The following is a 27,535-nucleotide window of genomic DNA, read 5'->3' on the forward strand; positions in this document are numbered from 1 at the left end:
TCTAAAACCACGAAAAAATTACCAAATTAACGTTAATAGAGCCATAAAACTAACATCGGTAACCCACCGCATTTTGAGTACTTACCACTGCTTTGAAATAACTTTTATTTTCAGCTCAGCATTCCTTCCTGGTTTTCCTGTATCTTGTAGAATTATTAGACACATATCAAAAGCGCGATGCACGCACCATCTTCAAATTTAATAGCTTTTTAGCAATATAACACATCTTCCAAGTGATGAGCTTCGCTGGTTCACCATTGAAATGAATGCAACAGCAACGCGATACTGGGCGCGCGACAGGCTCGCAGCGCCACTCTGTAACGAACTAAAAAAATTGAATAACGTGGGAGGATTTTGGGACCAGCCAACCAACGACATAGCAGCCGAGTTGGAGGGGGCTGACTCCACTACTCTTTATTAAAAAATGAAGTGAGAGTTGTCAAACCTTATAAATAAGGGAACTTTGATGGAGGATCAACGATGGAATTGCTGATATTATCATCTGAAGGTGAAATTCGGAAGAAGCAGAGTTTTTATGTGAAGATTTAAGACGTGCAGCTGTATAAAATAATTTGTAAAAATTGAATCATTTAAATTCTATGCGCATTGCGCGGGATAAACGAAAACCCCCTCCTAAATTTACCAGATAATGGGTGATTTGTATAAAGGGGATTTGTTTAAGAAGTTGCAAGAACTTAAGGAATGGCAAGCGAAACAGCAGGAAAAGTTACTTAGTCAGCAGAAGGAGCAGCAAGAGGTTTTGATGAAGCAACATAAGAAAACGATGGAGATGATTGGTCTTCGGAAAAATGGTAGGCATAAATAACTTTTTCTTACTTCGAAAGAATTCTTTGGCTGATGATTGCACTAATTCATTGTAACTTTAACGTTTTGCCGTAAAGCGGATAAGAAAGCATTTCCATTGAAGGAGCATCCATTTAATCCTGTATTTGAAGATAGTATTCGAAGAAATGATCCTGTTGCCTCTAATCACGGAGAGAATGACAGAGCCTCGGACTATTCCGATAACGACAAGGTACGTAATTCAAATACATTGGTTTCGGTAAGATTTTTTGTGTAGTTGAATAATTGATTTTGTGTCATTTGGCAAGGATGTGTTTGGTATATTATTTCTGTAGGAGAATGTTGCTGGAAATGTCTCCTTGGACGATATACCTGTAAAGCCTATTCATAAAGATTTCAAAGAATTACTGGAAGAAAAGCTTAAAATGGAGGAACCTGGGATAATGCTTAAGGGAGAACCAAAGGTTTCCACAGAACAGAGTCAGAAAAGGAAGTTCCTTAAGAAAGGAGAGGGTCTGAAGAGATTCCGCATGAAACTTGATGGAGCCAATAAAAAGTGCTTATCGAAAAATATGAAATCAGCTACCACTCCGCTGTCAAGTGTGAGCAATTCAGGCTGTAAAATTGTCCCCGTGAAATCATCTCACCCGTCCGAAAATCAAAGGGGTAAGAATTTCTAGTTTTTAACTAATTATCAATTGATTTTATTCAATTATATTTTGTTTTAATTTATATTGCTATTATGTCAGCCTTTTTGTGATAGTTGAATTGTAGATAACTTTACAAGTCACTAAAGAATTTACTCTTAAGGGAAATGTTGATTTAGGTTGCTTTAAAGTTGAGTGAGAACTAATGGTTTAGGTCAGAAATTATTTAACCTTGCATCCTGATCTCCCCAACCAGGCAGCTGGAAATTCTCCTCTGCTCATCGAATTTTAATACCCCTTCTCTCAAATGCTACCCTTCTTTTCTGTGAATCACAATTCAATTCTTACAAACATTGAGACTTTGAAGCGAACATTAAATATAGTGTTTTATTTTCAGTGTTTCAATGTACTGAACATCCATTGACATGTTTAATGTATAAAGTATTGCTGTACTGGGAATTTGATTCACTGAGTCACTACCAATTTCATGTTAACTTTGGAGAAGACGTCCAATTTTCTAAGGATACAAATCACTGCAGTGGCATTTCCATGATGTGTCTACACTCTGTCCTTCCTTCTTATTTCAAATTCATGAACACATTTTTTTTCCTTCTTACTATCATTGCCAGACTTTTTTTTTTCTATTCACATGTAAAGTTTGCTTTACCAAGGCGTGTAATTCTTCTGTGAGAGGAGAATTGCTACCTCATTTTTTCAGAGAGCCAATCAGGTAGTATTAGCGGAGCTGAGCTGTGTTACTACGTGTTCAATATCTTCTGGTGAATACTTCTTATCACAGAATTAAAGCACATCCTAAGTCCATACTTAGCTTAAATGTAAATTAAAACCTCAAGCATTCGCATTTTTCCTGCGTCATATTAACACCTTCCTTTCAGTTTAGTAGTCATTCATCACCATCATCACTGGTCAGCAATCCTAAAATTGGTTTGATACAGCTATCAGCTCAATTCTCCATTCCAATCCTTTTCCAAACTTGCCATCTATTATCGACTATTGTCTTCATCAGGCCATCATATCTCAAGATATGGCCTACAATGTTGTTCTGTATTATTTTCAAGGTTTTCATTAGGCTTCTCTTAAAAAATGAGTTGCCATTACTCTTTTTAAAAAAATTCCACTGCTCTTGTGGCTTCGTTGATGGATAAACCTTATTTTTTTCATTTTGTTGTTTACACCTTTGAATATTGTGAGCCTCTGCCACAGCTGTATATATGATGAGTTCTTTGATGGAGTACTCAACCAATTTCTCGAAATTGATCACTATCTCGCAATGAAATCTTAAGCTGATGTCCCACGGTCAAATTTGAATCAAAATTTGATGCAACTGACGCGCACCCTGTCCCACGGTCAAAATTTCATCCAACTGGCTTTTGGTCCTATCGTTTGTACAAAACACCGATTTGTACAAATGGATAGGACAGGTTCTAAATTTTCATCCAATTGGATGAAACCAACCAATCACAGGGCCTTTGACAAAAAAGCATCGCCAAGAGCTGACACACAGGCCTCATACTTATTTATCATCTGCATGAGTATTTTAATTAATAAATATGTATATATATATATATTATGGACACAAAAATAAACTTTGTTGTATTCCACACATTATGCATCAAAAATCTAACCGATTTCCACCTTTTCAGGGCATTATCATTATCATAAACCTCTAGATAAAGACCTGAAAAGATCGAAACCGGTTGAGTTTTTTCACTAGTACTGTATGTAATACTGAAAGGTTTAGTTTTGAATTTATAATGTCACCATACCGCGAAGTGAATTCACAAAACATTATTTCAAATATATATATACGTTCGTGATTGTCTATTTCATGCCTGGTGTGGTCCTAAAAGTAAAAATGAGCAAAAATTGGTCTCGATAGGCGATGGAAACTCTCAACTAGGAAATACGTAATAATGAGTTGATCTTTAATAAGAAGGATGATATCTTTAGAATCGCAATACAAGGAGGGATGTTTTGGAAAGAAGAAAAGATTTACTTAAGATATCGAGGCCGAATTCTACAGGTTAGCTTTGTGGAGGGCATACAATGCGAGTGAGCAGCTGGAGAAATGACTAATATGGACCGACGATTTACCTGTGAAACACTACAGCTGCCCGTTTCTATCTCTATGATTATAGGATAAGGACCTTATGTTAGCAACTGCTAGATTAGGAGAGAAAAAATGTGATTTAAATGCACGTTTACAGCACTATTCATAACATCTTCTCAACCACAATGTCCATCATTTATTAATAACATTTTTGTCGTGGGAATAAACTGCCTCACGTTTGTATCCTGCCGTTTTATTCTGCCCTCAACCTTGCTGATAAGGAACATGAAAATATCATCGCTTATCGTCAATTATTATCGGGAACATCGGCGACCAACTCCTTCTCCAACATGTTTAGCATGCGTATTCCAACGTTTTCATTCCCCTTTTCCAGCCAAGGTCAAGTTCAGCATTCCTTCTGTTTTCTTTTTTGCGCCTCTAATGTTCAAGTGGCCTGTTCAAAAGACAGAATCCTTCACTTCCATAAGGTTCCAAATTTGTTTACATAAATATCGTCTTTCGTTTGTTTTTTGTCCAAATGAGACACATATGTTCTTCCTTGCCGCGGAAAGTGATTTTTTTGGGCTCTGGCTGCGTTGCACGCCCAGCTAGATTAGCTCATCTGAATCGTGAGTTAGCGCACAATTGTTATGCAGTATTGCATTCTGCAGGATAACCGTACTCCTCGATGCCTTGCATACACTCCGGCCGGCGAGAGTTGCCCGATGACGGCATAGTAGGAGGGGCGGATAACCCTGCGCCAGCACTGTTTACGGCCAATTGCTGTCCCCCAAACGCACCTCACACCATCGCCTATTTACACAATGTTGTCAAACGCATAAAGAACACCGAAATAAGCCTAATCCATAGAACATGCCCTTTCATCGAATCACGAAAACAAGTGATTCTTCCTCTGGGTCCTTCACGCTCGTCCGCCCTTCCGGCTCCTTTCTTCACGGAACTCCTTTTAGGCGTTTCCCTTTCTTACCTGGCAACCTTACCCCCTTCCCGGCCTAGACCATTCTGCCTGTCATCGGACAACTCTCACCGGCCGGACTGAAGGTTTATAAACTTATGAACTAGGTATTGCAATGCATCTAGATCGTATATCGGACTTACTCTATTCGGGAAGTTATAAACCCTCGAGTACGTCATACCGCATTTTTCTGTTGAGAAACGGAAACGAATTTTCCTGTTTATGAATATTTCCGCGTAATTTAATCGCGTTTATAATATACGATTTTTTTTCGACGATTTCTACAAGAAACGTTAATTCTAACTTCGTTATTACGAACCTCCTGTTTTACGGTCCCGTGAACTTCGTAATAACGAGAGTACTGTATGTATTCAATGATCTGAAGGCCACTGCACTTGGGAAGCACCATTGTGTTGGCTTTATAAATCAGCTATAAATTTTGTCTGTTTAAGCATTTTCCATTTCTGTTTTTATCTTTTATTATTGGGGATTTTGACTGTAGTATTTTAAATTTCTCTTATGATGTAAGCCATTCCAAAACACTTATCTATTTGAATCTCAAGCATAAATTCTATATAAGTAATGGGGACTTGTATAAGGCAACAACGATTGTGTACACATGTTTTCTAAGAAATCAGTCATGCTGCTTCCATCTCGTTGTCCTCTCTATTCCCCCTTCCACCACATTTATACTTTTCCCCTCTTTCCTTTCCATCCTCCTCTCTTTCTTCCTTCCTCCCTTCTTGAGGACTTAACTACTTCACAGAGTCTCACAGTGCAAGTGACTTTGCAGTGAGGTAGTTCTCCTAAAAAGAGGCCCATTTGCCATCCCTGATTCTTAAGTGTTAGGGAGTGAAATTATAATTAGATTTATTTTGTAAGTGATGAATATTTTAATATTTCCTCTGTGAATAGTTTGAGTGATATATGCATATCCAAGACAAAGATTTGGCAAATTGGTGTTTGTAAGCATTTTTGGTACATTCACTCCAAAACATTGGCTAGCAATGCATGAGAGATATAGATAAGCCTGTGTCAGAAGCGTACTGCAGGGTATTAGCTCTATGAATTGAATTCAGAAGTTTATTCATTAGAAGAATTCATTAGTGAATGGGTATCAGACTAATATCCAATGATTCTCTTTAAGAGCTCAGAGGCCATGGTGAAGGAGGGTCTACTTCTGAAAGCCCAACATGGGCTAATGTTTTGATTCAACAGAAGAAACCAGAAGTTAACAATAAATATGAAGGTTCTGAGGAAAAGACGGTAAAAGAAGATAAAAAGAGTAAGGTGGGTCTAGAAGTTTGATAATTTACTGAAATAAGTTGTTGTGTTGGTAGGATATCATATTTAGGCTTGATTCGTATCTTAACTTTTAGTTTCTGTAACTTATTTACACTATAAATTTTTATAATGTTATTACTCAGTTATAAAATCATTTCTTTGTGCTCTAATAGTACGAAGGAGTAGATCTTCAAGTCTTTGAGTTATTGGAGCAGATGGCTGTTGATTCAAGCTTTTGTTCTTCATCCTCAACACTGCTACAGTTTATGGAAGCTCCTGTAATATCAACACCATTGAAAGCAATTTTGGAAAAAAAGGTAATGCAGTTATGATTGACATTGATTCTCTTCTCACATGCCTTCAAATCTATTAACCTATCAGTTTACTAACTTTAGGGTTTTTAGGAACTAGGTCATTTGACGATTTTTTTGTGATAAGTTTCCACTGAATAGCTCTTCTTATGTATATCAGTCAGAGGTAACTTTTCATGATCAAACTAGTTACATATTTGTGTTGTTCCTTTTTTGCATATTACATTCTACGATGAATTTCTTCCCTGCACATTTTAGAATTAAATTACACAAGAATTTTCTGTTGTCTGGACTCTATGGCTTTTATTTGTAGATGTCAATGATAATTTCAGTTAATAGCACTGGATGAAACCATTTGAATATTTCATGTTTGGTATACATTCCATATTTTTCTACTTATGTATGTTATGTGGCCATTTTAATATGTGCATTTATTTTACAGTGGTTTTGAAACTTAAGGGATCCCCTGAATCCCCCTCTTTCATAAAATTTTAAATATATGTGAAGTTGTCTAGCATTGCATAATTTCTCATTTTATATGTGCACTTTTATAGAAAATCTTTAGCTTTTATCCACCTCTTGAATGTAGATTATTTGTGAAGTAATTCTAAAATGATACCGAAGAAATTAGTTTGCATCAAGTGTGGTATCCCGCTCGTCTTCGAACGAGACATTAGCGACAATACGAACGTCTCTCGAATGGAAGGATCAGGTACTGGAAATAAAAGGAATCACTCTGAATAAAAAAAGCAGTGACTTTATTCCCTTTACAAATGAACAAATATGTCCCCAGCCTCTGGGCCGATCCAGCTCAGCCAGTCGCCACGCCACAACTCAGCCACGAGCCAAGCTAGGCATACCCCTTTAATCTTCCCCATGGGAAGGTCCAAAAAACCCTCTTATCTACCCCTGGACCGACATCCGCCGATCACGAGCGGGTCATCTCGTAGACTTGCACTTTGGAGTAGCATGCCTACGTACCGGCTCACGCGTAGCAATGGCTGCTGGATACTACACAAGGTCACTTTTTCAGTCAAAATTCATCTGAGGAAAAAATTAAGTATTAAAATCCTGAGTAAAAAATGAAGATGCCTAATGTTAATGTTCAGATTGATCGGTAAAAATTCAAGTTTGTATAGTTTCGACGCTCTATGCAGTGTTCATGACTGTAGGAAAACATTGTTACTGTTTACTTTCGAATTATTTCCCATTTTTCTAAAATACTAGCGATGGAAAGTAATTGAGGTGATTTCAGGGTAATGACACACCTGCAAGTTGACCAATTCCAGAGAGGGAATATCCCTGCTAATGCATGTAACCTTCAACACAATATCACCTGAAAGTGCATGTAGTGTTGGAAGATTCCACTGACAAGAAATCGTTTGCTTTCATCATGATTTGAGCCTGAATTCATAATAGGTGCTGCACCACTTGGAACTACCCAGCCATCTTCTTCCTTCATGGAGTTTTGTTGGCTTTAGATGACAAGGTGGTTTTGGTTCTAAGTTTTGATTTTAGCCTTGGTCTGACGCCACTGTCTTGTATGCGGTTTTTTCCCTTGAATAATGTCCGTGATTAATGCCCTAGTGTTCTATGTTCTGCCTTTAGTCTTGGTATTGGTGCAATGCACAAAATATACTGTCATTTGACAGTGTACCTCTGTCAGAATTAATCTCCTAGACCTCTTAAGCCAACAAAACTTCCCTGAGGAAGAAGATGGGGAAGAGCACTCTGATAGTTCAAGTGGTAGAGCCACTGGTGTGAATTCAGGAGATCCAGTTTGAATTCCGTTCAAGGCCAATGCTGTTTCGTCTGAGGAATTTTCTTAAAGTCGGGTCACTTCAAAAGTTAGAACTTTACCTTTAATTTAAAGGTATATGTAATCATTGAACATATCCGCCTTCTTTGAACACATATTTTGCTTTCTTACATCAATTGATGATATCTGAGAAAGGGAAGTCTTTTTTTAAACCTAATGTTCATAAAGTATTTGTTTAGAGTGTTTCAGTCATGATATAATCTCCTTAATGTTGTTATTTTCTTTTCTATAAAAATGGCTCATTGATGTGGTGCAATTAGTAGTTTTGAAGTTCTATATTTTTTTAGTTCTCTTATTTTACCTGTATGTATATAATCCTAAATGAAAGTTTGATTTTTATCCAATGATTTTTTTATTTTAGGAGCAGTCATCTGTGAGCAATAAAAAATTGCCATTTGGCTTGGATTCGAGTGGTGAGGAGAGTGATGATACAAAAAGGGATTTTGATTCCTCTTTTGATAGCTGTTACTCTGAAGCACATAAAGCTGCGTCAGCCGTTTTGCCCAAAGCAGTTGCCACCCAGAATGTTGCTCGGGTGCGTTTTTCAAATCATGTGGAGAAAAGAGAGTTTGACCCAGGCATTGAGGAGTCATCTGTGGAAGAGTCCTTAGTTGGAATGAAGAAACAATTTGGAGACACTGAGGCATGGAGTGATGATGACAGTAATTCCGATAGTGACAGTGAACGTTCAGTGGTATCAAAGCAGCCAGAAAGCATAAAACTCCCAGATAAGCATGATGATGTGAAGTCTTACTCTGCAAGGTCTCAGTGTGTTACAGGTTGGTACTCCTATTTTTATTTTAACCCTACTCACGGTGAGTTTTTGGGACGGTTTTGAATGAATTATAGATCTTCTGCTGGATTGGCTTGTGGCTTATACATATCTATGAATATAGACTGACTTATCTTTTTAAAAATATATACATCACTGCTTTGCCAAGTAAGACAGGAACTTAATGTCAGTGCACTTTATATGTTGTACAGTTGAGTGCTGAGAATCCTTCGATCTTTGAACTGTTAATTGCATCATCCTTTGTCAGTCCTTGAATTCCACCCGTACTGTTTCTGTTTCCTACCCTACCCTCTTCTCTCTTTCCTTCCCTCCTGTCCCCATCCCCCACTATAAGAGATGAATATGTCAGGGACCGGGCCCCGGGGTAGGCCTGGACTCGAACCCGAACTAAATTTAACATGGGAACCCTTGGGGTCGGGTATCAATAATGGTGCATGGATTGTATTTCAAAAAAAAGAAAAAGGAACTTAAACCTTTTCGGAGTCCCTGGGAGAGTGTGGAGCTGGTAGAGTGGCCGTGAGCGAAATGGCTGGATGTGCCTACGAGAACCTAAGTGCAGGCGACTTTGTGGAATTTCCCAAATCCCCAAGGGGGAGGGAAGCTTAAAACAGGATTGAGAAATTACTATGAGATTTGGAAGAAATGGGTTATGGAGTTGCCCGTAGCTTGAGCTTAAGTAACGAGGGATGAGAAAATACTAATGCAATTTGCCATGTAAAGCAGAAGGGCCCGTTATTCGGACTCTGTCAAACAGTTAAAATTTACACAGTGACATTGGGCACTCTCACTCCAAAACAAAACGTAGAAGAACAAGCCCCTAATTCTTTGGGTTCAATCTTTATATACCTTCTCCCGAATGACGTAGAGATGGTTGAAAAGCAACAGGTGGGGTGACATCTTAAAATGTATCTTTTAAACTAACTGCATTCAGAAAGTTTCAAACCTGCAAGCATTCTGCAAATGGTGTTGATTCCGTTTCTAATCGTATTTGCCAGCGGTTTGGTCACTGCCTCCCTTCTCCAGCCTCCCCTTTTATGATAACCCCAGATCTCTCCTTTGTTTGCGAACCATCCTCTGCCACGCAAACAGCCCTGTCCCTTGTGACATATTTTGCTAATGGCCTCAGATATTTTAGGGCATTACAAATATTTCAATAGAATTGATGCTAAAGGTGCTAGGAAAGCATGGCAGAGAAACTTAGATCAAAACTACTTGGAAAAAAATCATGAATGAACTACATATGTGACTATTTAATTTTTCCAATTTGCTTTCCCCTTGATATGCATTACCTTGGATGACCAATCTCCACTGTAAGACCATGGACTCTTCAAGGAATATTGTACGGGGGCTAACGGGAAATCAGAGATAGTTGTTCACTTTGATGTGACTGTCCTATTTTCAAAGTGATTTGCACCTTCTTCTTGACCGAGTCCAATCTGATTCCAAACTCTGCAGCATTTTATATGGAGGAGATGAAAAAATGACTATCCAAACCATCTGTATGATGCTATGTTATTTTGGGAATATATAGTGCTTGTTCAAAATACCTCTTGAAAATTAATTAATTACAGCCAAACTAAGGCCCGTTCAATGGAACCACTATCAGCTCAGTGACGTGTTCGTCATTCCGAATGCCATAAAAGATACTGCATTAAAAAAGGCGGAGCAAGGTACGTGGTCTCCCCTTGTTTGAGAGACTTTCAGTCAGCTTAGATAGTCAATTTCACTCATGACAGGAACTGGAAAATGGATAATAAAGAGGAGTTTCTCATGTCATTTAGGAATCCCTTTAAGGCTTGCCTTATTATCTCCATTTCCTCAAGTTCATCTATTGTCCTCCGTCTGACATCTTGTGTAAAGTTATTGAAATGTCCATCCTCCTTCTGGTGCTTGGTAAGTTGGTGCTTTCAGTGTTTCTTAGATGAAAAAACCTGTGGTCATCAGCTCTATTTAAATAAAATTTTCCAAAAAAAACATAATATGAATTGCTGGTAATCATCAACATGATTTTTACAAGATGGAAGCATAGTTTAATTACTTCAGTGACGTGGGAATTTTACTTAAACTGCTTTTGAGATGATTCTTTGTCTTGCCATAGTTGTAATGCAGTGTATTGTAATTAATTACTGTTATGTTTTTATTTCTGTATATTTCTTTATTTTTGCAGAAAATATCCCTTCAAAGTCTCAACATTTTCAAGATGAATCATACCAAAATGATCATCAAGTTGAACAAGATTCAACTGTTGTTATAAAAAGTGATGTGTTGCGTCAAAAAATGATTGAGTTGGAGCATGAAATAGAGAAATTTAGGAAAGAAAATGACAAATTGAACCACATGAAAAGGCAGCATGAACAGATTCATGCAAATTGGTTTAAAGAAAAGAAAGAGGCAGAGAGAAAACTACAGGAGAAGGAAGAAATATTGAAAAGTACTGTATTAGAGGAGAGAAAGAAATTCAACAGAGAAAAGCAAGTTTTCGAACGGTACTGTAGGGAATTGCGCAGCCAGCCCACAAAGCAAGAAAGAGAAGAAATCCAATCCCTTCAGCAAAAGGCAAGTTAATAACTTTTAAAGGGTTAATTTTTTTTAAAGTTCATATAATTAATAAATGCATGCATTGCTTTTTTGTTGGTGTCTTTTTATGTAAACTTTCATCTCTCTTATATAAGATCTTATGCATAAATGTTGAGTATGCTCAATCATCGTGGAATCAATAAAAAGAGGCATCATGATATATGAGCCATGAGCACCACTTATGAAATCATGCAATGAATGATGTTACTATGACATCTATAGGACATAATGTGATCTCTCCCAGCCGCACCCTCCCTTGTTTGGTTTAGGAGGAGCCGACAACAATTATAATTTTTTTGCTCATGTCGGACTCGTGACATGTTTTTTTGTAGGTTGTGAGTGATTACTTACCAAACATTATCATGGTAGTCCTAACCATGGGCACGCCCATGGTTAGGACTACCATGATAATGCCCCCTTGGGGCTACCATGGGCATGCCCATGGTTAGGACTAGGGGGGGGGGGTTAGGGGGCAGAAAGAAAGAGAAAACCAAAAGAAAAGAGATTTTTGCTTATAGGGAGGGGAGGGGACAGCTGCCCCCCTCCCCTTCCCATAAGCAAAAATCGCATAAGTTTTTAGGAAAATCAGGACTGGATTGAAACGAAAGTTTTCAACAAATTTTCTTTAAACCTACGAAAAATGATATTAGTATAATACAAGTAACTAAATTAATTTTTTTCAAGCAAATATTTTCAAAAATTAATAAAGGGCTGTTATAATATTCTTAAAATGTTGGTTTCATTCACGTTTTCCATTCATTCGTCATTTTTTTAATTAGCAAGCTTTTAGATGGTATCTAAGTAGGTTTTAAGCTAGGTATGAACTTCTTCCTTAGGTTGGTTTCTTAGCTGACTTCTTTCTTATTTTTGTGAAGCCCTTTCTCTTTGAAGAGACAGTTTCATTTCATTGTAATACATCTACAGGTAGTTTAATTCTATTATCTTTGTGACTGAAATATGTATTATGTTTTTTTACTTTGAGTTTGTTTTCATTACTATCATTTGCTTTTGTGGGTGATTATTTGCTACTTTTCCTAACTTGTACTGTAAATTTGATTGAGAAAAGTTTTGTACATTCTTTTGGGGAATCATTTAAAAGTTCTTGCATGGGAACATTTGGATTGACTCAACAAGTAACTGTTTAGGTATTAAGAATATTTATTTCTCCTCTTATTGAATACTTTTTAGTTGTCTTCTTTGCAACAAGAGATGCGACAAAAAGAAAGCAGAAATGCTGCTGCCCAGGCTCGAATAACAACTAGACTCAAAACTTTGGAAAGTGAAAATTTACAATTGAAACAGGAAGTTGAAAAACTCAAAAAAGAGAAGCTTCTTGAGGCAAAAAAGGTAATTAATGTTGATTGAATTCTCTTTCTTTCTGCAATAGGTTTCATCTTATCTTTTTTTCCTACTGATTTTTACTTTATGTACTTTTATTTCACAGTACCAGAGACTAAGTAGCAAATCAAATGCCAAGAGTCTTCATGCTATTAACAACCAGATTAGCGATTTGCAAAACTGTGAGAGAGATCTAATAGCCCAAGATGTTGTTCCCTTAAAACCTATACCCTCTACATTACTGAGAGAGGAATCCAAAATGGGAGTTAAACAGCAACCTAATCAAAATAAGCCAAGAGCTTTGGTGCAACAACGGAGAAGAACTCTAGCAACTAGCCAGGGTACTTCTAGCAAGAATGCTGTAGGTGTGGGTGCATCAATTCGTCGTATACACAGTGTTCCTGACCTAATGCAGGATGAAGCAGCTTCTGATGATGTTTTTTCCAATGTGGCTCATACTATTAGAGAACATAATGTTAGAGATCAAGGTTACATCATAAACGATGCTGATGTTGACTTGAAGACTACTTCTGATGGTATTTCTGACACTGGGACTGTAAAATCAACTGTGAATCATAACAGGGGTGATGCAATCAAGTGTAAATCATTGATAGAATCTAGTGTAAGGACATTGAAAAATTCACAAGAAGAGAATGCGAAAGGGGGTGAAACATTGGATAAATCGCTTTTAGAAATTGTATGTGATTCCTTATACCCTGATGAAATATCAAGAGAAACTGTCTCTGCCCGGAGAAATATTAATCAGACAGTCTCTGTGAAAGTATACCCATTGGAAAAAATAAACCCCGATGGAAGTCGTGAAATTAGGTATGAAAATGGTAATTTCAAGCACATATCTCCTGATGGAAAAAGTTCAAAATTGTTTTTTTATAATGGTGATGTGAAGGAAACACTAGCAGATGGGACAGTCAGATACTACTACTCAGAAACACGGACTTGGCACACCACTTTTGCTGATGGTCTTGAAGTCTTGGAATTTCCTAAGTAAGTGTGTTTTAATTTGTATGGTGTGTTTTTTTGTGTAGTGTAGTTACTAGTAAATGCATGTGTACAGTAGTGGAAAAGATAAAGCAAAATGCAGTGGCATATGAATGGGGCCAGCTCAGGAACTACTTGAAGAAGTCCATCTTCTAAAATTTTGTCCTTGTAATGTTCTCAGTCAATCTGGAATTTTCAAATTACATGCCCTTAGTACAGGAGAAATTCAGTTGCATGCGTTGCAGTATGAATCTGGGTAAAAAAATCCAACTAGGAATTATTCCTCCAGTTTTCTGAACCATTCTTTTGCCCACATCTCACCTAGAAAGTAGTTTTCTCTTGTTGGGATATCTGTGAACACGACAGACATATCGGGAATCGAACCTGCTTGAGAGCACATTCTGCAATTGAGAGTTTCAGTGGTAGAGTGGGTAAAGTATCATGCTAATAACCTGAATCTTGTTGACATATGATAGGGTACTGCACATAGTAAAACATAGTATGATGGTGTTTGATTTAGAATTTGAAATACATACATAATTAGAACCTACTATGTTAAGCATGAGAAGATTGATCATTTTATGTATTTTTGTTGATTGCCAAGCTCATAAGGGCTTTGTTGTGGTATGCTTCTGGTTGCAAAAATTTTAACGAGATATAATGCTTCACTTCCATAGTATGATTTAGAAGTAGAATTCTTTCCAGGATCAGATTCGATGTAAAACTATTTGTTTAGTCTAGTACATGGGTTAATACAAATTGTATAACTTTGATCCTTGATGATTGCAATAGGTTGGAGTGAATGATTTTGAGAATTATGACTTCTGTGGAATGAAAACTTAGAAATCCATGAGTAACAGATAAACTTGCTCTTTTGGACTCTGGATGGTACCTGATTTCTTTTAATTGTTGTGTAAAGTATCGATTTATCGAGTCATTGTTAGAAAACAATTGCTCTCCAAAGCGTGGGTTAGTAATTGAAAAAATGAGTTCTTTTTAACTTAACAAATATTTTATCTGGCCATAAGAAATGAGTAGCAAGCAATACCTGATTACATGATATTTAGATGAAAATGATAAGATTGTTGGATACAAATTGTTGGGCAATAGGCATCACATAATATTTAGACAAAAATGATAAGATTGTTGGATACAATTTGTTGGAAAATAGGCATCTATAACAGTTTTAGCTGATGTATCACTGAAAGAAAATTGTTGTTCAATTTTTATTTCCTTATTTTCAATGAATTTCTAATGGATTTTTATATATTATTTTTCTGCTCTTATAGTGGCCAGGTAGAACGCCATTGGAATGGCACCAAAGAAGTATCTTTTCCTGATGGTACTGTACGATTAATTCATTCAAATGGAAAGGAGGAAGTAATGCTTCAAGATGGAACAGTAGCAACTATCGAAGCCAATGGCGATCAACTTATCCAATTGCCTAATGGTCAGAAGGAATATCAGACAAAGGAATATAAGGTAATTTTGGTGTCTGTATGTTGGTAATCAAGGTAATTATTGAGTGAATAATTATTGCTTATCTTTTTATATATATCAACTAATCGTTGTACCTTCCCTTAACCCTTTCACTCCCAAGCGGCCGATATATCGGCCTTCCTACCTAATACGCCCAAGCGGCCGATATATCAGCTGCTCGCATAGAACAATATTTCTCATAAACTATAATGTTTAATTATTTAATTTATTTTATAATGAATGTTTATATATTTTGCTATCCTTAGGTATTTTTTATATGATTTATTTTATACTTTTAATATTTTAATGGACGTTATTTCGGCAACTCTTTGTAAAATCTGACTCATTTTGTCAAAATTCTTACGCCACTTTATAACTAAGCGAAATTAGAAAATTTTTCCATCGTTGTTACTGATTTTCGTTTATAAGTGATGCATAGGATAAATTTTAATAATTTTCTAATTTAAATGTTCTTTGTATGTAATTTTTGATGCACTCTGACATTATGTACACTGACAGCTTATTGAACTTTGTTTTTCCTCTTGTAAATTGCCACCGTAGCTGACTAATGACCTTATGATATTCTCAACAAGCTTATGCACGCTTTTATGCGTGATTTATTGTTATTCTCTTCACTACATCACGTGTGTCTTTCTTCATGTAATACTTTGGTACCTATGACTCTGTACTTTCCTCGACGTAACATTTTATCTAACCTCTAATCTCCCGCCCGCTGCATTTATATTTCGGCGTCTCCTTATCACAATCAAATCCATTTTCAGTATCGACATACAAGGAATCTTCTTATCCGAATCATATTACTAAATTTTATTCACAAGGAAACAATACTTCTTGTTTACAGGAAGAGTACACTAGCATAAGAGTAAAATTATCATGTGTGGCACGCGAATAAAATGTTTTCAGCGAACCTCAGCAAGTGGCCGATAATGTCGCCGTGTAAGTGATGGCTTCTCAGTTTTTTATCCTAATCTTCCTTACCTACGGAAGTGATTCATTGTATCACTGCTTAGCTGACACCTACTTTGTGGGCAACTTCTGAGAATGCATCATCAGTTACTAATCTAATGGTTTGCATGCGGAGTCCCGACGGCTTAGTTTTCATCAACTCGTGTGCATCAGAGGTTCGGATACATTTCTTCGCGTTGTATTTTCTGTGCATTGAGTCATTTGAATTTGTGTCAAAGTTCATTATTGCTGCAAAATCTGCATATAAAAGTCTGGTGCCATTTTTGATTGATGTGAGTGATATTTTTCCAGAAAATATCACCCATATAGGCTGGACCGTCAGGTATAACAGACAAGGATATTTTGGAAATTTTAGTCAGTTCATCCAATGAAAGTGAGTCAGACTACTTTGAAAGTGACAGTGAGTCGGGGAAGATCAGCATTCGTTTCAGTCTTCGGATGAGCTAGACACTTACGAAGACAGTGACAATGGAGAATGGAGGGAAGTACAAGCTCCTGAAGAACCAATTCCCTCTAAGTTCCAAGAAGTAAGTGGACCCAAGAAAGCCCCACCACTTAACTCACCACCAATTCTACATGTTAGCCTTTTTTTACGGACCTTCTTTTGAACCTTTTCGTCACTGAAACCAATAGATATGCAAAACAAAACATTACCTCTCATTCTGCAAGATCATCACCACCACTGAAGTGGGAAACGGTTGCGTTTGCGGAAATGAAAGGATTCCTAACCTGTATTTTGAACATGGGAATTATCCGGGAACCCACCATAGCTTCATATTGGTCGACTTTGCCTTCTCAGAGTATCCCTTGGTTTGGAAAAATGTTTCCACAGAATCGCTTCCAGCAAATTTTGAGATTTTTTCATTTGGTTGACCCTAAAAAATGTATGGCCCATAACGATCCCAGATATGACCCTTGCATCAGGTAACAACCCCTTGTTGACCATGCAAATAATGTATTTAGATACCTTTATACCCTCACGAAACTCTGAGCGTAGATGAAAGTCTGGTAGGGACAAAAAACCAAACAAGTTTGTTGCAGTACCTGCCAAATAAGCACCATTATTGCACCACCATCAAATTATTGCGTAGGTTTCTTTACCTACAAAGGTAGATCAATTGATGAAGAAAGATGTCAGTGAAGGAACATGGGCTGGGATATGCAGTGGTATTGAAACTCCTTCAGATGAACAATTATTTATACAAAGGCTACCATGTTTTTGTGGACAATTTTTTAAAATGTCAGTTCCCTTAGTGAACAAACTTTACCAAATGGGAACATGTATTACAGGAACTGTTGGAAAAAAAACAGAAAATTTCTGCCAGAGTTTTTCAAAAAGAAGGTCACCATCGGGGAAAAAATGTTTTCCGTTCTGGGTGTATTCTAGCCAGTGCATTTAGGGAAAAAATTTCTCAAAAAGGACCTGTGATCCTTCTTTACAGTAAGGCGACTGCAAAGAATAGTGAAGTGACAAAATTGAGTCAAGGCCGCGAGAAAAAAACTGTGCAACCGGAAGTAATTTTGGATTTTAACAAGTATATGGGAGGTGTAGACTCTTCAGACATGATGCTCTATGTATATTTAGATGAAAGGAAAACATTAAAATATTGGAAGAAAGTAGCGTTCAACATTATTGGGAGGATAGTTTTGAATAGCTACACAATATATGTATAAGGAAAATTTCAAAGAACCTGGAAAACCTCTGACAAGACTTATACATATACACAATTAGTATAATTGAAAACTTAGGAGCTGAGTGGTTGAATTTCAGGGAAGAGTGCGAAGTGAGGGGCCATATTTCACCGGGAATAAGGAAACTGGATGGGAGAAAAGAATACAGATGCTGTGTCTGCAGCACCAAGGAACAAAGAAGAAGATCCAGAACAGTGTGCGTCAGATGCAACAGGGGCTTGCATTGTGAAATAGTGAAATTTCTGATTAAGGCTGTTCTTTGACTTGAATATACTTGTCTTATGAATTTGATTAGTTAATTTTGTTATTCATTGCATCGCATCACCTTTAAATCAGCGTTGCTGGCAGATTCATTTGCTGTACTATGTTGGAATGCAGAAAAATATTTTCCTGCAGCCATAGCAAAGAAGGGTTTTGGAAATTGCAGTAAAATGTATAATACAATCCAGCACTTCTATTTTTCGAAAACTTTCCCCGGTGGGAAATATGTGATGCAGTAGAATACATCTGGCCTGTGCAGTACTGATAATCATAAGGACACATGTTGTTATTTGAGTCATTTAACAATAAAATTTTATTGTTTAAAAGAATATATTATCAAGGTTTAATTCTGACTTCTTTTTTGTGCTTTTGAAGTGTTTATAAACATATTTAATGCCATTGATTTCACATCTAAAATATCTTTTATGATCTTGTTGTATTTAAGGTGTGTATTTTGAAATACATTAATGTATTTTAATGCTGGTAATTCCTTGGGTCAATTTATCAATTTAGCCGAGATTATAAACTAATGCAGTAAATTAATGTATTTCTTTTACTTTTCAGAAAAGGGTGTATCCCGATGGGACTGTAAAGATTGTTTACTCAGATGGTGTTCAAGAAACAAGGTATGCAAATGGTCGTATACGTCTCAAAGATGCTGATGGAAATTTAGTCATGGATCAGAATCCAGATGCTGTGAGTTCTTGAAAAGACGATCAAAGTGATTTTCTTTAAACCATGATATAAGCCAAAGTGATGGTGATTGCTTTTTTCGCCATGTAAATTGTTCTGTTGCCCAAGGTGACATATTTTAGCATTAAGAGAAATAGTTATAAAGTTAAATAGTTTTTGTATGGTTTAAATAAGATAAAATTGACACAATAAATACTTATTTTATACAGAAATTTAATTTCCATGAAATCACAGGTAACACACAACGTCTGTAACAACAATGAATGAATGGTTATAAATATTAATGGCTGATGAAATTAGTATTTCACTATATTCTTGAGTTCACTAGATGACCAATTGTCCACGCCAATATTTGGTTTCTCCTTCCTCTGCAAAACATGCTTTGCACTAGGTTGCTGATTAAAAGGAAGAGGTTTCATGTTGTCTCTTGTATGAAATAACCTCTTCAGGGCATCTCTTGCAGCCATATCTTGGGCAACTTCAACATTTTCACCAAACCCTTTAAGTATATGATTAAACAAGAAATTGTAATAAGAGGACAGTAGAGGGTAAAAGAATGTCTATAATGAACACATACAGGTTACTCCTCAGCTGAAGTTTGCTATTGCAAAGGAGAACAAAACTTGGCTTCACCCATAAACTTCACCACCAAGGTCACGTTACCGAATCAGTAAATTTGTGGGAAACATGTGATGTAAATGAGGGTACCATAGTGATAAATCTTAAAAGTGTTCTTCTGTGATGTTCTTGGCTTAGAAAGTGCATTACAATGGTGCAGTATTTTGTGGTCCTCGGGTGCAAGATCAGTGAACTACTCCTAAGGTTTCTTCCCTCTCTTTCTCCAAGATGTTTTTGGGAATTAATGCTAAAATAATTACATTTTAATTTTATTTCCTCAATGAATTCATCCATGTTGCTGCACACTGTAGCCTGTTTATTGGTGCTACTTCATTGAAGCAGGTTTGTTATAAAAAGGCTCCCGTGTACTCCCATTTCTCAAACCATGATTCATAGCAACTGTTTTCTGACAAATGGTGAAATGGCATTCTACAATGAATCACAAATAGAAATTAACAGATTTTGAAAACATCTTTTGCGTGCTGTTTAATCATAAAAGACCAGGGAAAAATGAATGAGGACGCCTGAAAGGAAGCTATGGACACAGTATTACACTGGCCTTCCACTGGAAGCTGCAATATGCGACAAAGTGCTCACGCAACATGAGCATCACATGGAAGCTGTGCATGGCACATCCAATCGAGTGGTCAAAAATGTAATCTCTTAGAGTTCAATTGAATTGGATAGGGCAACATAAAGCAGATCAAACAAGCAATACCTTCAGGTGGCATACACAATCAAGATAGGGCTCTCACCAACAGTAGCTTCCTCAAAGTTGATTGTGTTTCTCTACCTATGCAGCGATATAAATTTCACAATTGATTTCCCTTTGATCCTTATACTATGGTTTACCGTCCCTATCTATTCTCCCACCCTTGACATTTCTGACTCACTAAAGTAAGACACTTCAATAGGACTACACAGGCAGGTCATCCACTAGCTTGAGTTTTGCTTCTTTCCTGTAGGAGTTCATCACAGAGTGATTAGCACAAAGTCGCCTACAGTGTACAACCCCTGCTGCTCAAAGCTACTTGTCATATGGATGCCTGGTTAATTAACAAGTTCACTTTGTCCATTCCACACACTTTATTTGGTACACCTTGACTGGTTTCAACACTCCTTAGTCATTTTTCAGAGGAAATTCACTGGACTGGGAAATATGCAGAAATAATGACAGAAAATAGTTAAAACCAGTGGAGTGGTAACAAATAAAAATAAGGTGAATGGACTATGCAAAGTGATCTACTTATTAAATTAACTATGAGCAAATTCCACAAAGCCAGCTTGCATACAACTGAAGATGTTATAGATTCCTGTTGACACCTGCATAAAGTTGCCTCATTGTCATATATTGTTGCATGCAGTGTACTAGCTTTCATACAATCCTCAATTATAAAATAAAATTTCCAAAATACTAGATTCCATTTTTCATTTTACTGATGATGTCTTTTCCTTATGAACTATAATCATAAACCACTGCAGAGGAAAATATCCTTTCCAGCAAAAACAACCTAACCCAAATTTAAATCTAAAAGGCAAAACCACTGGGTGGTAATAGCCATTTATTACCGATCCATCACGATTATTTCTGTTAAAGCTAATGAAAAGATACTATCCATAGATGGCTATTTGGTTTTGCTACATACAAATAGGATTTCAATTTATTACACAAAATTATCAAACTATGTATAGAAGTTAAGGGAAAAGAGAAGCTATATTTTTAGAATAGAAATTTTTTTTAAAGCAAACACAATTCGCAGCAATTTTTTTGTCATTTTTTTGCTGGGGTTAATCCAAAATGAGAAAATCATGTCAGCATTTCCGATTCTTGCCATGATCAAAATGTTGTTTCTGTAAGACCCCCGATACTTGAAGGGGTGTCGCTGATCAATTGGCAGGGATTTTTGGATGGAAACTCAGAGACTACCGGAGAGATGACTTTTTATTCACCCGTTTACATTATTCGTCACGACTCCTCTGAGCCGACCCCCCTCTGCTGACCCTCCCCCCCCTACCCTTCCCCATCCTCAGTCATTGTCTTTGTCTTCCACCCAGCTCTGCAGTTTCCCACAGGAGGATGGAAAGTGGCCACAGGAAGCGAAAGTAAGGCAATCCGACTCTTCGTAGAGGCAGAAACTCATGACTTGGGAAGGAATATGAAGGAAAGTGTAGGGGATGGGTGGGGGACATGGAAAGGATGGGAATGGAAGTTGAGTCTGCTTTTTCTGTCACTTACATTTCCAATAAAATTATACAAAGCACTGACTATCGCTCTCTCAAGAATTAAATTTTATGGGCAGATAGTGGCAATCCAACATTTAGAAATTTTGAATGAGTTCACCTCAATGATTGAAAAAATTTTAAATGATAACGTAAATCCCAAGCAATACAATCCGTTACAACACTAAAAGCTAAAAAACCAAACATATACATAGATAGATTTGGTAGTTTCCACCACTGAATAATTTTATGGACAACTACCTCCTTGAACACTAATATGTGAGTGGTTCTTCAATATCACTACATTTACATACTAACCGCATCCAACCAGTTCCTTATCAGAATAAATTCCCACAGCATATGAGGCTAGGATGGTGGAGGGCCCGGCTTCGTAGAGTAATCTCGGCTCTGGTGGTCCCCTTCCATCTCGATGAAGAATGGCAGCAAGAGTGGCAATAGCATTGCCTCCTAATCCAACCCACAGCTCATTTAAATCTCTTCCAGCAAGCTGAGTTATCACAAGGTCATGAACCAATCCCCCAGCTGTTGATTGAGCTTCTTCTTTATTTTCTTCTCCTTTAAGCAATGCTCCGACTATAGCTTTTATGGTATTTGCTAATGTTTTTTCACTGGGCGGATATTCCTAAAAAATTGAATAATTATCTCATGTGCATCTCAAGTCGACAACCACAAAACCACACTTCTAATATACAAACTTTTAAAAATGGTCTGAATTCATACATATCATTGTGTACATATTAAAATCAATATTTGAAATAATAATTAAAAATTAATTCTTACGTTATAAAAGGCAAATTAATGTTAAAATCATGTTGAATATTTTATTAAATCATTGTAGGTAACATTTTCTTAATTTATAATAGCTTATCCATTGAATAAATCTTCGAAAAAAATAAACAAGAATTGTTATCCGACACTAATCGTCTTCTGCAATACTACCACAAATGTCCAAGTAAACTTGACACATTCCTTGTCGGAAAGTAAAGAAATATTTACTCTTTTAAAAGGGAATTTTTATTTACATAAGAAGCCTGTGTATTTTTGCATCTAAAGGTGAAAATTCTGGTGTTTTTGGATAGAATTTCTTTTTTTATAAATATTGCAGAAAATATTGAAGGAGGGTGAAATTCAAAATAACAATAATTCAACTTTAGCAAGATTGGGACTAGAAAGTCCAATCTTCTATCTAACCCCTACAGGGATACTATGCAACACTGAAAATTTTTGCAAAGGTAGGGAATTTACTAACATCAATTCTTTGTTTCCAAGGAACTTTCCAATTGCCCTATTTTCCTCATGGGAAGGTAAGTGACTAGATTTGGCTAGTACAGCATACATCATGACATATAAACGCAGAGACATCATTGAAATTCAATAGTTAATTACATTGTTAATGAATAATGAAAATCAATAATTTTTTCTACTGTTACTCCACTACATAAATTATTGAAAAAATAAAATTCAATCAAAATCTAGGCAAAAAACAGGAACTGAGTGAGACAAGGTTGTGCACCTTTTCCAGTTCTTTTTTTCAGTATTAACATCGAATAAGCCCTCAGTGAAATGACAAGTGAATACCAACCGGAAAAAAATTAGCATGCTATCATTAGCAAGTGGCATAGCAGTCGCAGATGAGGCAAAGAGGAATTTGATGAGGATTCTGTTAAATATGGAAACGATATACACAACTGTAAACTTACAGCACACAACAGAATATCTTTGGTTCCAATGTGAGATGAAACATGAGCAAGGACCTCATTTGTCATCAAGTAGTCATGCACTGCACTGAAAATAGGAAAAAGTGCATTTAAATAATGAAAAAATGAGTTACAATACTATGTATTTATAATATCAAAATATCTCTTACCATATCCCTTCCTCTGGAAACTGTGGTAACATAATTCTGAGGTAACCTTTTATGTAATAGGTCATAAATTTTTCTCCTTCTTCAATTAAACCTGTGTTATCTTTCAAAGTTAAATGACCATCTTCAATCCCAACTTCTTTTTGCCTCTCTATCTCTACATCTAGATAAGACTTGTGGGTTAATGCCTGCTTCAATAGGTCTTCTTCAAAATCTTCACTAAGCCTTTTCCCAAAGGCATAAATCTCAGCTGCATAGTTCCTGTGGTGATAATGAAAGTTTGAGACAGATTTGATCTAAAAACATTTAATCTTATTTCTCTGAAGGCAAGCATATTTACAGTAAGCTATAATTAGGTGTAGAAGGCTGAACAGATTGTAAAGGTGCATCTTGTTAAGCTCTTCCTCACTAGCCACTTAAGGGATTTCTTTGAGAAAACTTAAGCTTAACAGTGGTCTACTTTCCATCAAAAAATTCATTGGTATGCAGTTCTCTCCTTTGTCATATTCCAAGAATATATTCAAGTACAAAATGTGAGTGAAGTACCCATGATTAGTGAAAAAGCAGAGACCAACCAGAGGTGAACCTTAGCATTTACCTGCCAGAGTACAGAAAATGCAAAAATTCTACCGAGGAAAAATCATTCACGCTGGCTATGCTTGAACCAGGATCCCCTCTACTTTTGCTGAGTGTTAAAAGCAATGAAACTAAAAAGGTGTCCATTTAATGCATCCTCCAGCAAACATTTAAAGAAGAAGCAACATAGTTGTCCCCCCCCCTATTGCATCTTCTACCAAGGCACTCAAAAATCTACCGGAAAGAGGGTGATGATTTTCTTTCAGATACTTTTTCAAATGAGAATTTCCAGTTATGCTCTTCAACTAATCCATATTTTTCAGAATAAATTTCATAACTTAGGACCTTGAAGGCTTATACTTTTAATTTAGACTTCAAATTTATCACAAACACGACAGTATTGGGTATTGTGTATTCAAGCATTTTAAATTCCCATAAATCCCTCCTGTGTGGAAAAACGGTTTTACTTCACTTGATCATGTTATAGCCAGTCCTCTCCTTCAATGCCCTTTAAATTAGCATGCCAATATGGGATTTCCAGGCACAGAGTGGAGCTTTTCCCCCTTGCCCTTACTAGCACATAAGGAGTTTAAGGCAGTTAAACCACCTGCGTTTAAATTTTATGTGTCCTTCCCAAAATGAGGTAGAAAGAGTAACAAGTACACACGCATATACTTCAGACCATGGGCGGATCCAGGATTTCTTTCTGGGAGGGGCACAAGCACGGCCGTATCCAGGATTTTGTTCAGGGGGGGGCACAAGGATACCTCGTTATACAAAACGAACGAAATGAGAATGGGACCATATTAAAAATCTAGCATATTTTTAAGGGTCTGGGGGGGGCACATGCCCCTGTGCCCCCCCCCCCCTGGATCCGCCTATGCTTAAGACTCAACAACTTCATTCCTTTTCAATGAGTACAATCCATACTCTTCTCTTGCTCTAATGGCTATTTCAAACTTTGTAATCTGAAACATTGCAGATAGGACCCAGTAGCTGATTTATCAACCACTTGGGAGTTGAGCGTTAAATGAAAATTGCATACATGAATCACTACAATATATTAATGAGAAAATATTTTTACCATTCCACAAATGCAGATCGTCTAGAAATTGGCTGTGGTCCCATTTTCTCCTTACGTTTTCTCATTTCCATGCGGGTAGGTGCTACCCATCGTTTGATACCTCTTTGAGCTGAAAGTGATGAAGGGAAGATTGATTAGAGTAAGTTGTGCAGAATATCCATAATCCATAGTTGGATAATTAATCCTTGATACTTGTCTCATATGGTGTCTACCCATTTACTCTTACTCTATAATGATATCCCAGAATGGGCATGTCGGAAATAAAATAACTTTTTACAACCATCATGTACTCCACACTCACTATTCCTTCATTACTGCTTATTGCAAAAAAGTCAACTTGCAAAGAAGATACAAAGGGTTTCATAAAAAATTGGTCAAATAACGTGTGATATTAATAGATAGACGCCAACTGGCAATGAGGCATACACCAAGAAATTCTTTTCGTTTATGACAAATAATTATTGATGTGGAATTTTCGGTATATTAAACTAGAAATTTGGTAAACTGATTTATAATGTTGAGTAACTGCTCAAATTCACATGGATAATTTAGGGCAGATCATGCACTAATCAAATGCAGATGCTGAAAACACATGATTCAGCTTCCCTAAGCATACCCTCCATCATTACATCTTCAAGGTACTTCCAAGATTGTGATTTGATTGACGTTCAAGAGTTACAGAAACCTCAAACCTAGTACAACGTCTACGTCGCTGGCAAGGGTGAGAGTAAGGAAGTTAATCAGATAATTTCAGGAGGAATTCCAGGAACATATACGACAATTTTCCTCATATGTCAGCAAAGATAATATCTCACATGGTTGATGTGAGTCATTATGGGAAAGAACAATCCCTACAACATACATGCCAGATATACGAATAGTAAGGTTGACATAGGCAGCCGCCCCCGAGATATGATAAAACGCAGATTTTCTGAAATATATACTCTGATATACCTTTCAGAGAATACCTAAAACCATAACAAGGAAATTTACAAACCTGCAAGGTTAACCAAACTTCCTTTAAGGCCATTTGAATTAAATAACTGGCGAAGTAATAGTGTCATAAGTTATGTTGATTTTTCGAACGACCTTAAAAGAGTTCACCTAGCTCGGATGAGATTCTAGGATTGAGTAACGTCAACTTTTACGCTCAAAAATCGTATATAATGGTTCAGAACTATTTAAAAACAAACCAAATATTATGAAAAGTGCTCAAAGGGAAACAATAATAAAAATTTCAAGACAAAAACATTCACTAAGCGATATCGCGTAACATTTTTTCATTCCATAAATGTATGAAAACTTCCGGTAAAGTATATTTCATAATCCGCAATTGTATGAAGATGATTGAAATTAATTAATTTAAACCATAAATTTTGAATAAAAAGTGATGTTACCCGTAAATTTAAATATTAAAATTGCAAGATTGAGAAAATCATACGATGAAATTCATATTTTTAGTTCTCTGTTTACAGAAATTTTTCATCTCCCCGGTAACCAATCGTAAACGCGTAAACTTTCACGCCTCCGCATTCAAAAGACAGCGGGCTGTGTTGTTTACGTATGGATCTCAATCAGAGCTCAATTATATTGATATATTGTTTGTAAATTGTAATTCGAAGCTCCATAGGTAACTTGGAATCGTATTTTTTAACTTTAAATGTATCCTAAAAAGCTGATCTTCGTAGAAGTAGGAAATTTGTATTGATTAAAAAAATTTTTTTTGCACATTAATTTTTTTCCTGAATCATACCTAATAATATTTCATACATATACATATTTAATTTAATTGTTTCTGTCACTTGTTCTCTATTTAATTGTAAGTGTATTCTTATATTTTTTCTTAATATGTAAGTGCTATAGGTGAATAAGTATGAGGGGATGATAAAGCTAGAATTACGGTAATTTTACTGTCACTATTTGGATATTGTCCACATATTATCTTACTCCAAAAATATGTCATGAGCAAGTTAGGCGCAGCTAGGTTTCTTGGTTTTCCTCCGCTTCGATCCATCTTCGTGACGATAGTTCATGTTTGAAGACGCTTGCTGCAATGTCGGCGAAACTGTTGTCACAAATATTAATCGATGCTGAGAACAACCCAGAAACCGCTCCACTACACAGAATCCTCCAGTAACATGAGAAATTTAATTTTTTGACTAGCTCATCTTAGATATAATTTCAAAAATATTGATAGCTATCAGCCATTCATCTGTCATTTGTGGGCATCCCTTATAATCCATTGCATGCATGGTAAATTAACCAATTGAAGTGCAATGATATTATTTTTATTGATAATTTTCGATTTAAGGTAAGTTTGTTTGGTAAATTATGGTTATCACCCACCCTTCCCACATTCCTTAAATGTCCTTCTTCAGTGCATTATATGACTCATGAACCACCATTTTTATAACTTCCTCT

The 27,535-nt window shown here is 36.5% G+C and overlaps 2 protein-coding genes across 3 annotated transcripts; one reads left to right on the forward strand and one right to left on the reverse strand.

Annotated features, from left to right (window-relative positions):
* The first annotated feature begins 406 nt into the window (after nucleotides 1-406).
* Nucleotides 407-18,943, forward strand: LOC124155978 (centromere protein J). The gene is made up of 11 exons (XM_046530226.1): nucleotides 407-812; nucleotides 903-1,036; nucleotides 1,140-1,470; nucleotides 5,646-5,788; nucleotides 5,956-6,099; nucleotides 8,274-8,691; nucleotides 10,873-11,261; nucleotides 12,471-12,629; nucleotides 12,727-13,625; nucleotides 14,909-15,101; nucleotides 18,603-18,943. The coding sequence occupies exons 1-11, from the start codon at nucleotides 650-652 to the stop codon at nucleotides 18,744-18,746; spliced, it is 3,117 nt and encodes a 1,038-aa protein (XP_046386182.1). The 5' UTR covers nucleotides 407-649; the 3' UTR covers nucleotides 18,747-18,943.
* Nucleotides 18,925-26,377, reverse strand: LOC124155979 (39S ribosomal protein L44, mitochondrial). 2 transcript variants are annotated; one of them, XM_046530227.1, is made up of 6 exons: nucleotides 26,112-26,376; nucleotides 25,115-25,223; nucleotides 23,458-23,715; nucleotides 23,291-23,375; nucleotides 21,888-22,212; nucleotides 18,925-19,230 (listed from the first exon to the last, which is right to left on the reverse strand). In XM_046530227.1, the coding sequence occupies exons 1-6, from the start codon at nucleotides 26,176-26,178 to the stop codon at nucleotides 19,028-19,030; spliced, it is 1,047 nt and encodes a 348-aa protein (XP_046386183.1). In that variant the 5' UTR covers nucleotides 26,179-26,376; the 3' UTR covers nucleotides 18,925-19,027. The 2 variants fall into 2 exon arrangements, with proteins under 2 accessions (XP_046386183.1, XP_046386184.1); XM_046530228.1 differs by lacking the exon at nucleotides 18,925-19,230 and adding an exon at nucleotides 19,275-19,778 and having other exon boundaries at nucleotides 26,112-26,377.
* Nucleotides 26,378-27,535: the final 1,158 nt, after the last annotated feature.

This window comes from Ischnura elegans, chromosome 3 (assembly GCF_921293095.1).
Source record: "Ischnura elegans chromosome 3, ioIscEleg1.1, whole genome shotgun sequence".
Classification (NCBI taxonomy): domain Eukaryota; kingdom Metazoa; phylum Arthropoda; class Insecta; order Odonata; family Coenagrionidae; genus Ischnura; species Ischnura elegans.